Raw genomic sequence first — 15052 nt, 5'->3', positions numbered from 1 at the left:
CCACCAGGGCCTAGCAGTCCTCCTTTTCACCACATGCATTTTCCTGAAGCAGTCCTAATTTGTTTCCGCTGCCAGCTGACAATTGCTAAGGCTCCCATTTTGCAAGGTAGAGCCTGCAATCCCAGATCAGGTGAGTGCGGTGGTGAAACAGCCTGAAATAGAACAGCCACGCTGCATCAGCTGGACTTCTCGACCTGGAATGACAAACACGTTAGACATCACAACATTACAGCTTTTCATTTCCACGGTCCAGGTGCTATGCACCTTCAAGGAATCTCCACTCGACTGGTGGATCAAATCCTTCTGTGGTGTACACGTGGTGAACCAGTTCCATCTTCCACAAAGGTGTGCCTCCACCTCAGAATCTAGCACAAAAGATTCTTGCACCTCTGCTCTGCTACAGCTAGTCACCATCTCTGCGCTGAAGCTCTGCATCTCTGGCGTTGCTTCATGTTGCAAATGCTGCAAACTGTCCGGGCTTTTGGAATCTCGCCCAAACTTCTCACAGGACAAACTTTCCACAGCTTCGACCACAGCAGCGCCACCTGCTGGTTGCAGTGATGGTTGGGATGACGTCACAGTCAGTTCCCCTTGTCCTCCTCCCGTTCTGGAGAGTCCTCCCCCCGAACAGGAAACAATGCAATTTTCTTCCAAAACGCTTCCAAACACAACTGGAGCTTTTGGCCTCAGGAAACATCGCCTCTCACATCATGTGGGCGTCGGAGACAGCAAAGTCCAGCCGGCATCTTCAATAGTCCGTCGCCATCTTGGAATGTCCAAGTGTGTCGCAGATGAAATTCCTGCCAAGCACACACTCCGGCTGTTGGCATCAGATACAGCATCAAACTGCAGCTTCGGGAACAAATCCACCGCTCCTCCACATTCCCAAACACACAGGGAATGCATCAGAAGATTCTCTCTTCTCAAAGTTCATGCCTGCTACTTCAATGCAGCACCAGGGAAATTTCTCGCTCCTCCATAACTGATGCTTCACATCCAGCTATTGTTTTGGCAAAGCTTGCCGCTGCGCAAATCTGCTTCATAAGCATCGGGGTATTTCCTCCCTTCGTAGCACATAAATCAGGGCTACATTCTCGGCAAAGACCTGCCGCATCAGGCATGTAACTCAGGGACTTGGGATTCTACCCCTCCAAAAGGTCCATTTCGCAGCTTAGTCCAAGCCGAAACAACCTTTACTGTCCTTATCAGGCGGCTATAAATCAAGCCTTCTTTGTGCGCGAGCTGCTTTGGCAGCTGCACAAAACATTCAAACCTGCCTACATTACTTTTGTTTTAAGGCACAGGCTTTTTTTACTCACTGTCTGTCTCCGAAGAGGCTTGCTTCATGCTGCTGGTTCCAGGAGACCCCAACTGGGACATAAACAGTCCCCGTTCTTACTCTGCTGGGACTGGGTCTGTGGCCCTGATCCCTGGGCCCATAACCATTGTCAGGAGTTCAGCCTACACTTGAGTAGGACCCTGGCAGAGACACATGCCCTACTGGCATGTTCCCTCCCTCCTGGTCTTTCGGGAGCTTCAGCCTGAACATCACAGCGACCAATGCCAACCAACACTGGCACACTTAGGGATCCCCAGAGTTTGCGAATCTTGCGTAACAGACCTCAGCAACTCAGCATTTTGGCTAATCTACTTTTATTTACATATAAACACACACAGCACTGCAGCACAGCTCCCTCTCTCTCTAGCATCAGACAGCAAAAACAAAAAGAACAAAGGACAATAGTCCCACTTCACGGAACACAGTAACACAAACATCCTGTTTTCGTCACTTCCCACTCTGTGGAGTAAAAACAAATACCATCATGTGAAAGACAGTAATCCTATGACTGCAAGCATGGAGCAGGAATTCTAACGCCCCCCCCCCCGAGAAAACCACTGGTTTCATTGGCTAAAGGCAGAGCTGCGGTCTTAATTTGAGGCTGGGGGCTTTTTTACTTCGTGACTTCTGAGATACAGACTCTACTTCCAGGAAAGTTTTTCTGGCACTTGCATTGTTACTGTTTTTTAAGGCGCCAGATTAAGATGCTTTTTATTTTCTCAGGCATTTTAAAACAAACAAACTTTGTAGATCTAGTGGGAAAGGAACCAACATTTTCTAACACTGCAGCTGTCCTGTTCATTCTACTGTCTGGTAAAAAGCCAAACTCCAAGTATATGTGGCAGTACACTTCCCTTTGATAATTGGTGTTTTCTGTTAGCATTGCGGGAGTTTGGAAGAGAAGTTTTTTCATGGTTTCCATGCTTTCGTGTTTTGTGTGCAACTGATGGCCCATCGCCAACTAATAAATATGTACTTCTTGAGACCGGGCCTGATGCCTGTGGGAGATCTGAGAAAAGTTTGCTTTCCTGTTTCAGGAGCCTGAGGATGTGAAGAATGTGCTACCTCTCCAGAATCCTCTGCACTTAGCAGCAATGCAGGAGAACGGCAGTAACGCCAGTGTTTCTGGTGAGTCTCTACTTCAGGGGTCCTCAAACTTTTTAAATTGAGCTCGTTCACTGTCCCTTATACACTGTTGGGGGCCGGACTATAGTTTGGAAAAAATTTGAACGAATTCCTATGCACACCACAATTTTTTTTGTAGTCCAAAAAAAAAAAAAAAAAAACAGGAAAAAGAATGCAATATTTAAAATGAAGAATAATTGATTTTAAATGAAGAATGATCTCTTGCCCACCTCTCCGCCCTTCTGCTCGGGCCAACCAGGCACTTCCGGGCCGGCGGTCGGGGCACGAGAAAGAGGCGAAACACCACCAGGAAGTTTAAGGTGTTTTCTCGCAGGAAAGATAACAGGGGGGCGGGGGGCGGCATGTGTGTTAGGAATAAGGTGTTGGAACCGTGGGATGGAAAGCCAGCTGGAGCGTCTCATTTCTCAGCCTTGCCACTGCAGAGACTCATCTTTTTTTAAAAAAAAATATTTATTAAAATTTTCCATTGTAATACATTAAAAAATAAAAAAAAGAAGTTTAAAAACACATAGAATTCACAATCCTTATTTTCAATAACATATTTCCCTGACTTCCCCACAGCTCCCCCTCTTGTATTCCAATTCAAATTGTTGGTTCAACAAGTTCTTATCCCTAATTTTTAACCTTTTTATATTTAGTTCATTTTAGAAAACCAATTTTGCCTTATAAACATCAATAATAATACATCAGTGCTTATTCTTAAAACCTTTTTCTAAAGTCGGCCTAAATTCCCTTCCACGATTTCCTCGATTCTCAAACAGATAGCAAAAGTAAAAACAAAACAGATTATAATTATACACCCTTTTGGATTCCCAAACTCCAACCCCCCCTTTCCCGGTTTCAATCCCCAACAGACGTCCATCAATCAATCTACTATCAGCCTGGAGATCTCACGTCCGAGGCTCTTAATTCTCTCTCAGTTCCTCTCTGCCGGTTTTTTTGATAGTCCTTGGTATTAAACACCAAATCTCGGAGAAGCACTAGTCCAATAGGGTCCATGTTTCTTCCAGCCAGACCTCCATACTTAAAAGTGGAGCCTGAATCTTGTTTCTTACTCCTTTCAAGTCCAAATGTCCCCAAAGCTCCAACTTCCACCTTAATCAGATTTGTAATCCTTGGGTCTTCCGATCTCCACATAAGGAGATCTCTCCATTCTTCAGTCTCCAATTCAAACCAAATTTTCACCATCAAGTTCTTATTTTCCTTTGTAACCATCATGTCAGGCCTCTGGCTCTCCTTTGTCATCTGCAACATTACATCTCCTCCTTCCTTTTCCTCAGAAACAACATATATCTCTTTCTTCACACTCTCAAAACTCTCAAGTTTCTCTTCTTGTCCAGCTGCATGGGCTTCCTGAGTCAAGTCCTTATCAAATTCAATGGATTTGTTTACTGTTAAGTCCAGAGTTGCAACATTTGTAGCCAAAACATCAATTTGGCCTTGTAGCTTTCCCAAGAGAAGAAACACTCTGTCCAATTCAGCCTGAATTTTCCCTCCTTCAGCCATTCTTGTAATGCCCCAAAATCCCCTCTAGAGGGATTTTGGTTACTTAGTGTTCCTTCCAGTTCAAATCCAAAAGTCAAATTAGTTTGTATCAGTTCTTCCTTATTTTCAACAAAGTATAGTCAAATTGTAACAAATATAGCCAGCAGAAGCATCAGAAACAGAGTTCTCTTTTTCCGTCTTGACAGCTAATTTGACAGCTGTCAAACTCTTTGATGTCTTTTCAACAGGCTCTCTCGTGGATCACTCCCGGGTCCGGGGGGGTGGCACCTCAGCTCCCAAAATTAGCTCTTATCCTCCAGTAAAATTTCTTCTAGTGCCAAATCGTGAAATTAATGTCTTTTACCCAATAATAAAAGAAAGAATTCTCTCGACCTTAGTTAGCAGGTCCTTGCTTTAGATTGTTTACAGGACGGGGAGACGGACTTCCTGTTTACGCCTTCCCCGATCGTGTCTAATTCACAAAAGAAAAATTTCCTTAGAAATCCAATTTCCGTAATACTCACGGGTTGTTATTTTAAAGTCCAAATCACAAGAAGAAGTCAGCGCTCTCCGGCCATGGCAGCGCGGCTTCACTCCGCAGGAGAAGCAGTCGACTCTCAGCACCGCGCCGCTCACTCCGTCCCCCGTTCAGAAGCCTTTAAAAAGGCTCCTTCGCAGGTCGGGGGGCGCAAATGGTGCCCGCCGAGTCACCAGGTTCACAGGCTTCACTGCCTGTGATTTTTAAGGGTCCCCGCGTCGCCGCAGCGGTAAGACCCTAATCCTGTGGAGCTGATTCCCTCCGGAGCTTGGAGGGAATCCGCCATTAGCCGATGGCGCTAACCCGGAACTCCCACCACTGCAGAGACTCATCAGTCATCCTCCTCCGACATGCGCCTGCGACTCATGCTGCTGTGCCTGAGCACACGTTACTCAGCAGAGTAAACGCACAACAGATCTGGCTCAAGGCATGGATACCAGGCTACGCTTATCATACATAAATCAGGACATGGTTCTTGTACAGGTTCACTAATTGGGGGCGGGGGCACGGAGGGGCTGCTCTTCTTGGAACAATCCCACCATCCTGCGTGGAAGAGTGAAAGGACCAGCCCTGCCCCCGCTCTGAAAGGGGGGTCTCCTGTCTGTCCACCCCACGGCCCCGGCCACCTCCCAAAAAGGGTGCTGAAAACTCTCAGCACCAGGCTCCATACTACCCAGGCATGCCCCCCCAGATGAAACCCCCTCCGGCCGCCGGCCTCTCTTCCCCTCAGTCCCCACCCCTGCCTGCTTCTCCCTCCCCCTCCCTCCCTCTGTGACGCCTGCCTGCATTTACCCGGTTCCCGGCCCTGCTGCTCGGGTCCAAGTGGCTCTTCTGCTTCTAAGGCGGCGGTGGCAGCAGCAGCAGCAGCATCACCACTGCCCCGGAGTCAGCCAGGAGTGAAGCAGCAGCAGCAGCTTCAGCAGCAGCAGCAGCGGAGGAGGACGGAGCAGAGGGGTGAGAATGCTGCTCTCTCCCTCAGCCCATCCTTCCTTTTCCTTCCCTCTTCGCGCTCAGCCACTCTGTTGCCTGCAGCCCATGTCCTCCCTTTCCTTCTCTTTCCCATGCCCGCCTGCTGGCCTGCCTTTATTTCTCCCCCCCCCCCATGGAACTTGCGAGGCCTCCCCTCAGGCAGACATTTTTGGACTTCGGGGGTCTCAGCACCGCCATGATCAAGGTTCCTGCTCTGTATCTCTGCGCGTAGCGCCGGCAGCAATGGCAACAGCAACCTCAGCAGCAGCGCTGCGAAGAGAGCAGTGGTGATTAACCCTTCTCCACCTGACGAATACTGCTGCCGCCGCCGCCTTATTAAGGCCAGCAGCCCTCACTTTGTCTCTGTGAGGTAAAGACCTGGAGCAGGGAGAAAGCGGCCGCTTCTCCGGCAGTCGACCTCGTCTCCCTGCCAGGTCCCACCCGTCTCTTCTCCCCTCAGCGAGCAAGAAAGGCGGAGCCAGGAAGCCCAGGTCGGCAGGCGGCCCTGGTGCTACTTCGTCCCACAGGCGCACTTAAGGACCTGGTCTCAAGCCGGCTTCCTTGGGAGTAAGCACCACTCTGAGCAAAACGGCAGGCCGGGTTTAGGAACCTCGTGGGCCATAGTTTGAGGACCCCTGCTCTACTCTTTTGGGGTATGGTGTGATCTGCAGAGTGGGTTAAGGGTCTGGTTAAGGGTTATAGACCTTCAGGCCTTCATGAATTAACTAGGGCTCTGTCCTCAGGACTGAAATTTGCACTCCACCTCAGCCCAAAGAGATGAAAGTGGCAGAGTCATCAATTATACTGCTTTATTAGAAGAAAGTGTAGACTTACAATACAGCATGCAGAGCCTTGTGCCTTTACAGACTTGTGATTGACACCAGAAAAGCAAGCATACGCCATGACATGTCTACAAAACTTGGCATTCAAATACTCTTGCACAACACAATAAAAAATGTTATTCAACGAACGGAATACTGGAACGCCTCGATGTACTGACATCTGCATGCAGAGCCAGCAATTGTAAAAGTCAGTGTTTGCTGCAAAATGAAGGGTCCAAGAGTGACTAGTGGGGTGCCACAGGGTTCTGTCTTGGGCCCGGTCTTATTCAACATCTTTATCAACGACTTGGATGATGGACTCAAGGGCATCCTGATCAAATTTGCAGATGACACCAAACTGGGAGGGGTGGCTAACACCCCAGAGGACAGGATCACACTTCAAAACGACCTTGACAGATTGGAGAACTGGGTCAAAACAAACAAGATGAATTTTAACAGGGAGAAATGTAAAGTATTGCACTTGGGCAAAAAAAATGAGAGGCACAAATACAAGATGGGTGACACCTGGCTTGAGAGCACTACATGTGAAAAGGATCTAGGAATCTTGGTTGACCACAAACTAGACATGAGCCAACAGTGTGACGCGGCAGCTAAAAAAGCCAATGCAATTCTGGGCTGCATCAATAGGAGTATAGCATCTAGATCAAGGGAAGTAATAGTGCCACTGTATTCTGCTCTGGTCAGACCTCACCTGGAGTACTGTGTCCAGTTCTGGGCACCACAGTTCAAGAAGGACACTGACAAACTGGAACGTGTCCAGAGGAGGGCAACCAAAATGGTCAAAGGCCTGGAAACGATGCCTTATGAGGAACGGCTAAGGGAGCTGGGCATGTTTAGCCTGGAGAAGAGGAGGCTAAGGGGTGATATGATAGCCATGTTCAAATATATAAAAGGATGTCACATAGAGGAGGGAGAAAGGTTGTTTTCTGCTGCTCCAGAGAAGCGGACACGGAGCAATGGATCCAAACTACAAGAAAGAAGATTCCACCTAAACATTAGGAAGAACTTCCTGACAGGAAGAGCTGTTCGACAGTGGAAATTGCTGCCAAGGAGTGTGGTGGAGTCTCCTTCTTTGGAGGTCTTTAAGCAAAGGCTTGACAACCATATGTCAGGAGTGCTCTGATGGTGTTTCCTGCTTGGCAGGGGGTTGGACTCGATGGCCTTTGTGGTCTCTTCCAACTCTATGATTCTATGATTCAATCTAGGTACAAATTTTCACTGCCCCCAGTGGGAACTGACGACGAGTCAAGCCCCAAGTCCATGTGAGGTATACAAACATATAGGCACAGGTATAGGTACAGCCAGAAAAGGAGCTTCAGGACCACCATTTGAAATTAGCCGGGTGTCAGCATGTTTTGCAACAGCCAACCAGCCTTTTGCGAGGAAGTGAAGATGTCTGGTTGCCAGATTGGCAACTTACATCTCCATCTGGCTGGCTCGGCTGCGATGCCACAATGGTCAGCTGGTCTACAGGGCAACGCTGCACCAAATGAACGCCTCTTTTGGTGCTGTGTGAGCCAACCGATTCATGCAGCAGCGCAGCAGCAGAAAGATGCAGCGCGAGTTCCTGGGCTGGCTCTGAGGGTGTGGGAGGAGAAATGCTTCCTCACCCAGCACCCAAGTTTGATTGCTGCGGGTCGGGGGAAGTGTCACTTCCCCCACCGCAGCACGAATCACCTGTGGAAAGGACAAAATGGCAAATAGATTTTCTGTTTTTGTACCTGTAACCCAAGTTCCAGCAGCCATGTGGTGAATAACTTTTCTATCCTAGTTTCTAACACTGCCCAGGACCATCCGCAGTACAGTCATACCTCGGGATAAATGTGCTTCAGGTTGAGCGCTTTCAGGTTACGCTCCGCGGCGACCCGGAAGTAACGGAGTGTGTTACTTCCAGGTTTCGCCGCATGCACAGACGCTCAAAATGACATCACGTGCATGTGCAGAAGTGGCAAAATGCAACATGCACAGTCACGTGTTATGTTCTACTCAGGATGCAAACGGGGCCCCGGAACGGATCCCGTTCGCATCCAGAGGTACCACTGTATAGTTGTACCTTGGAAGTTGAACGGAATCCGTTCCGAAAGTCCATTCAACTTACAAAACGTTCGGAAAGCAAAGTGCGGCTTCCGAAAATAGTTCAGAAACGGGAACACTCACTTCTGGTTTTCAGTCATTTGGGAGTCAAAACGTACGATTTCCTAGGCGTTCGGCAACCAAGGTTCGACTGTATTTTTTAAAATTTAATTTTTATTAAGTTTCCAAATTTTAACAAATTGATCCAAATTGTTAAATTTTATACAATTTATATACAAACTCCTGCTGGCCTTAATCCCAGCAGGGGATTGCTCTCTTTTCCACTCCTGGTGCAGACCAGAGAATCAATTTGTTTGTTTGAGGGGAGGTGTAAAAAAGCATTGTAAAAACCCTTTACAGAGCATAAATAATTGACTCCCCTCTCTCCCTCTATATCGGATAACATCATAATTCCAGCACGTGGTTCTTTCATTTTGCAGGAGAGGTCAAGAAGAGAAAAGGCCATTTAAGAACTAAACAAACATTGGCTTGTCGTCCCCCCCTCCCCCCCTTCCTTTCCAGCTGCTGTAGGGTTTTTCACACTTGTTAAAAATCATTCACGTACCTTCTTGGTTCAAATCCAGTCCTTTCGGCAGCTGATTAGTTGCAGCCCTTTATCATACGCGGTTTCAGGAGCATCCCATTATTAATGCCAATATTCCAAATTCTTGGGGAACCCTTCACAAATCATGTTGCTGACAAGCTCATCAACGATGGAGACACAAACTCCCAGGTCGCGCCTGCTCTGCCTTTCAGTTTGGTAGACGTGGGCATAAGCAACACAGCGGGATGCAGTGAACTCCCCCGAACCCCCTGAGGGTGGAGTATTGCCAGGAATTTTACCTCATAAGTCCTGGCTTTCCCCTGCTTGAACCTCTCCTTTGCCCCGGAGGGCAGAGGAGAGCTAGCACCATGAATCATGGGTGTGGTCAGAAACCCTACGTTTTCTTCTAATGAAGCATGAGAACTGATCACACTGGCGTTTTTGACATCCTTTGGTATCAAACGTCCATCAAACCACTTCCACAGGCCCTCCTTTTGAGCTGTGGATCAGGACAAAGCACAAAATCCCTTTTATCTCCATATTGAGTAAACCACAAGCTCATCACTGCTGCATCACAGGAAAACCTAGAGGTTCAGTTTGGGCGTGGTCTTGTTATCTGTTGCTTGAATTCTCAAGTTCTGAAAGCAGAAGTCAGCGAATGCCATGCAGATGAGTTAGAAAAGCCCAAGCGCTCCTGATTCCATATGCTGATTTTCTTTACGTGTTCTCTTTCTCTCTTTCTCTTTCTCTCGCTCTCTCTCTCCTTATCCAAGAGGGCCTGTTTCCCGCACCTGAGATGAACCCTCTACCTCAACATCAGGAATCCATTTTCCCCCAGCAAATGGACTATGGGGCCACTATTCTGGACAGTCTCTTGAGTAAGTGAGAAAGAACTATAGAATGGGAAGTGAAGATAAGTCAATGCAACAGGGCTAACGGTCCCATGATAGATTTCCCCTTCCTGAGGAATCATTCAGTTCTGCCTTAGCTGTGCTTGACTGTCCCCAGCAAAGCAACCAAGGCAGCAGGATTTAACCCTCCCTCATGCATCACCTCAGAGAAGTGAATCAAACAACTACTTGCAAGACTGCATGTTCCCCACGTCTGTTCTAAAAGGCTATAGGGCGGCAGGCTAGGAGCACCTCCCTAGATTCTGGAAGGTCAACACGTGTCTGAGTAGACATTACCCTGTTGGATGTGCCATTGTTGTGGGAATTCTGGAAAAAAACTTTCAGTTGCAAATTTTCCCTCTCCACTAAACCAACGCACATCTGATTTAGCAAGTTTATTTGACTATTTAAAGGGGGGGAGGTGTGTTAATTGACATGTTAATTTTACATGTTGTATACATCTGAAACATTTTCCCAATAGCTAAAAATAGCTGAAATATTTGGAGGGTGCAGATTCAAATAACCTGCAGGTACAGTGGTTTAAATGTTCAAGCAGATTCAGACATAACCTGAGGACATAGATTCCCCTTTTAATTATTTTAAGGTTGGTGGGGGAGGCGAGGCACTGAAAACAACTGTTAATACACACTATTTTTTTGTGTTGTTTGAAGAACTCTGCTGCCATACCTAGTTTGCTACCTCGTTGATAGTCAACTGAATTGCAGGAAATTAGAACCAGATCTAATTATAGCTTAGATTTGGTTCACTTTGAATCCACTGCAGTTGCTGACCTTGAAGTCTTGAGGACTTTTATGCCAACAGGTTTGCTCAGGTGGTTAAAATGTTCTTGAGTAGCCAGTCATTTTGTCAATTGCTTTATGCTGCTTTAATCTGTTTAAAAGTTAAACCATTGCACACTACCCTGATATCTTGTGAGAGGATGGGTGTATAAGTACTTTTATAAACAAATTTTAAAATGCTTCATTTATATCACATTCATTCATAACGTTCCCTGGTTGAAGTATGTTTGAAGGAGGCCCCCCAATTCTTCCTGTTGTACAGATTGGGGTAATAATTACAATAAAGATAACAATAACAATAATTTTACTATTTATACTCCACCCATTTAGCTCGGTTTTATCAGACACTCTGGGTGCCATGAGGCTGAAGGAGTATCAGCTTGCCTGGGGCCATCAAATTACCGTATTTTTTGTCCCATAGGATGCACCTAGTTTTTTGGGGGGGAAATAAAGAAAAAAAAATCCCTTTATTTCCCCCCAAAAGCAGGTCGGGGAAACCGAACCAGGTCAAGGAACATCGGGATGGCGGCGCTGCGCCTCCCTGCTGTCCCCCGAGCTTGTGGGGCTGGCCGATGCCTGCCCGGCGCGAGGGGCGCTCTGCTTCAGGGTGCCCCGCGCGCCGGGCGGCAGGCTGCTATCCGCAGCATAGGGAACTCCTGCGGGGAACTCCTGCAGGGCTCCCAACGCTGCGGATGTCTGTCCGGCGCGCGGGGCGCTCTGCTTTCAAGGCGCCCGATGCTCCGGGAAGCAGGCTGCTATCCGCAGCCTAGACATCCCTGCGGGAACTCCCGCAGGGCTGCCTAGGCTTCGGATGTGTTCCCGAAGCGCCGGGCGCTCTGCTTTCGGGGCGCCCGGCGCTCCGGGAAGCGGGCTACTATCTGCAGCCTAGACAGCCCTGCGGGAACTCCCGCAGGGCTGTCTAGGCTGCGGATGTCTTCCTGAAGCCTGGAGAGCGAGAGGGGTCGGTGTGCACCGACCCCTCTCGCTCTCCAAGCTTCAGCGAAAGCTTGCATTCGCCCCATAGGACGCACCCAGATTTCCCCTTCATTTTTGGAGGGGAAAAAGTGCGTCCTATAGGGCGAAAAATACGGTAGGTTACTTCCCAGATCTAATTCAATTTCTTGTTCAAACCGAACTGAACTCCTACACTGTTTCATACCAGAAGGTGATCCTTTATATAGTCATGCCTTGGTTTTCAAACAGAATGTTCAACTTTCGAAATGTTTGGAAACCAAGGCGCGGCTTCCAATTGGTTTCCAGTTGTGAAGGCACACTGGAAACAATAGAGGAAGCCGCATCAAATATTCAGATTCCAAAAAAACATTCGAAAACCAGAACACTCACTTCCAGGTTTCGATCGTTCGGGAGCCAAAACGTACGAGTACCAAGGCGTTTGACAACCAAGGCGTGACTGTATATTTTCTCATCTTCTGTCCAGGCGATAGACTTCGGACCGGGATCAAAATGGAGAATTCTGATGATGATTTGGAGACGGAATTCAGCTTTGAGGGCTTACCAGATGAACCTGCAGAGGGTGATTCGAATACCGAAGTTTCTGACCCGAGTCCTGAGGGGAAAGAAGATGAGCAGACGGGGAAAGGCGGTAAACGGAAGAGGAAATGTGTGAGGAGGAAAGGTAGATATTACCCCAAGGAGAAAAAGCACATTTGTCCCGAGTGTGGGCACCTGTCCTATTACCTTTCGGATATGATTAGACACATAAAAACCCACTTGACGAAAGGGGCCTACAAGTGCCTAGAGTGTGGGATGACCTACAAAGAGAAATCATCTCTGGAGGCTCACCAGCAAGTCCACATGGCCCAAGGTGATGCCAGCAGCAGCCAAAGTTATGGGGCAACGACCTCAAGTGCCCCGATGCGTAAAGAGCACACGTGCCCCACGTGTGGACAGGTCGAAACTACACCAGAGTGTCTCTTTGAGCATATGATAGCCCACCTGGAGGCAAGGCCTTTCAAGTGTCCCGAATGTGAAAAAACCTTCCGGTATAAGTCGCATCTTGCTCTTCACCAGGAGACGCTACACTCTCAGCAAAAAAATGTTACGGATTACCGCAGGATGCCCAGAGGTAGGTCTGTTATTTCAATCTGAGGCCGTTTTGATGTTGCTTGATCCTGTAAGTATTCTGCTGTTTTTCCTCTGCATTTTCATTGCTTTGCAGCAGAGCTTTCCAAACTGTTATGACACATTTGTTGGCTACAGTGTGTAGGTATGTCATGTGAATGCGCCCTGCGCTCCTCCCAGGGCTGGAAAAGGGTTAGTTGAACCTCTAGTTTGCTAGTAAAACTAAATTACTGTGCATGCTAAAACTGTTGGGATTTGAGTACCCACCAGCTGCGTGGTAGCAGCATATTGTTTACATCATGCAATGTTTCTGAGCGTGAGACAGGATGTCCTACGCTGTTCCCAGGGTTGTGTTCTCAGTGTAACTTGAGACCTTCCTGTTGTTGCTGCAAAGGGGGAAGCAGTGAGTTGTACGGAGGCTGCTGAGAGAGCAGACATGTTTGTACTAGCTCCGTGTACAGTCTGTTGAATAAAGTAGAATGTTAGACTACTTTCAGACTGTCTCTTCTGCTGAGATGCAAGGGGAAAGTGAGTGCATCTCTCAAAAGGGAGGTGTCGCTTATCACCGGTCTCTCGGGGCTGAGGGAAATTCAGCCAGAGGGTGACCACCAGAAAGAAGCCCCGGTGCCTGGGAAGAGGAGTCAGCCTTTTCTGGGGGGTGGGGGCAATTTCCAACAAAAACTACGTCACTAGCATGAAAAGTTTGGAAAGCGCTGTTCTACAGCAAAAGCAGGGAAGCTTTGTAACAGGGGCTGAAGTATCTCTGAGGGAAGCCTGTCAGACGGAGCATGCTAGCACCCTTTTTCTGCCACCCTTTTCCCTCTCTCGTCCTCCTTGCCCAGCAGATTCCCAGGGTGGGGACAGATTGCGCTTTCCAGAGACATAAGCTGGTTGCCTGCAGAAGGGCTTTTGAAACAGCTGTAAGGGCCTAAGCTTCTCACCCTGTGATACAGAAAGTTGGGCTACTAGCGGGGCCGACTTTCTAGTGTAGTTCGTCCTTTGGCCTTGTGTGTGTGGTGCTCCCTGTGGTTATACAGTCTTCCGTGTTGTGATACCGTTTGTCTCCTCTCGCCGCCACCTCCGTTCACATCTTCCAGGGGTAAGAGGTTCCCTCTCTTTCTTTTTGCAGTCGCCCCTGGGCTGAGCACGGCTGAAAACTCTCCTCTGCTGCTGCAGCCCCTGTCTACTGCTTTGACGAGCGCCGAGACCTATGGCGCTAGCTCCCCTTCAAAGCTGCTCTTGAGCCATCCCGAAGGAGAAGGAGTGCCTCTTTCTCGCTATGGGACAAAAACAGTGAAGGTGGTGCTGACCAAGTTTGCCAAGCTCTGCAATGGGAGGAAGCACACCTGCCCCGAATGTGGGTTTGTCTCTGAAAGCTTAGCGGGCATCATTCAACACAGGAGAGTGCACACGGGGGAGGTGCCCTACAAATGCAACAAATGTGGGAAATGCTTCGAGTCATCGTCACACCTCGAGAAACACTGCAGCAGAAATACATGCCAGCAAAACAGCCTTACTCCGGATGCCCCTCTCGAAGACGGTCAGGTGTCATACGAAGGTGAGCATAATAATTTGGTTGATCCCCAATAATTTGCAAAATACAGGCATCCCCCCACTTGCTGTTATGTCCCCTGGCTCCACACATGTATGTGAAATTGCATAAAGTGGGGAGGGCGCTGTTGAGAGAGGCTGGCCATCCATCCATCCATCCCACCTGCCTGCCTGCCTTCCTGCCTCCAGGGATTGGCAAGTTGAGCTTGGGGGTTCGTGGCAGGGTGGGTAGCTATTCTGCTGTGGGGCTTCTTGGTGCTCTCTCTGTTAGTCTTGGATGTTTCTGGAGACAGTTTTCTTTTTATCTGGTCTCCCCCCCACCCCCTTTGCCTACTTGTGGGGCAATGAGGGAGGGCAGAGGGACTCAGATCCTGCCTAAGGAATAAAATTGGCACATGCAAGCGAGGAAGGGGTGAGCCGAGGCACGAAGCACCCCCAAAGCGACAGCTCTGCTGGCCAGGAAGAAGAAAGTGAAGGAGAGGGTGTGAGTGGGGGTGGCAAAACACTAGGAACGGCTGTGCAAGCTGTCCCTCCCGCCCCACTCTCCAGCGTTCTCTTTTTGTGCTGTTTTGGGGCCTTTTCCTGGTTTAAATCCTGTGTTTATGATATGTGCCTAGGTAAGTGGAATATGTTTAGGTGGTGTGGTGTGAGGCCAGTTTCACAAGAGCAAACAGAACTGCAAGCCTTCATGGAAGCATCGTTGCATGTGCACTTTCCTTTCTGTTTTTGTACACTTGCGAGCAAAATATCCGTTGTGTGGAGAGAGGTCCCATATACAGTGGTACCTTGGCTC

General features: G+C 48.4%; 1 protein-coding gene across 3 annotated transcripts in view; it reads left to right on the top strand.

Annotated features, from left to right (window-relative positions):
• LOC128408975 (zinc finger protein Xfin-like) overlaps positions 1–15052 on the top strand; it is a 51841-nt gene that overhangs the window by 23632 nt on the left and 13157 nt on the right. For 2 of the 3 annotated variants that reach the window (XM_053379072.1, XM_053379073.1), the window contains 4 exons: positions 2377–2467; positions 9710–9814; positions 12065–12712; positions 13838–14266. In XM_053379072.1, the coding sequence (XP_053235047.1) occupies positions 2377–2467; positions 9710–9814; positions 12065–12712; positions 13838–14266 (1273 nt within the window). The remainder of the gene's footprint in view (positions 1–2376; positions 2468–9709; positions 9815–12064; positions 12713–13837; positions 14267–15052) is intronic. The other variant, XM_053379074.1, reaches the window with a different exon arrangement.

This window comes from Podarcis raffonei, chromosome 2 (genome assembly GCF_027172205.1).
Source record: "Podarcis raffonei isolate rPodRaf1 chromosome 2, rPodRaf1.pri, whole genome shotgun sequence".
NCBI lineage: Eukaryota > Metazoa > Chordata > Lepidosauria > Squamata > Lacertidae > Podarcis > Podarcis raffonei.
The sequence above is the reverse complement of the archived record's forward strand: the minus strand, read 5'-3'. Positions and strand labels throughout refer to the sequence as shown.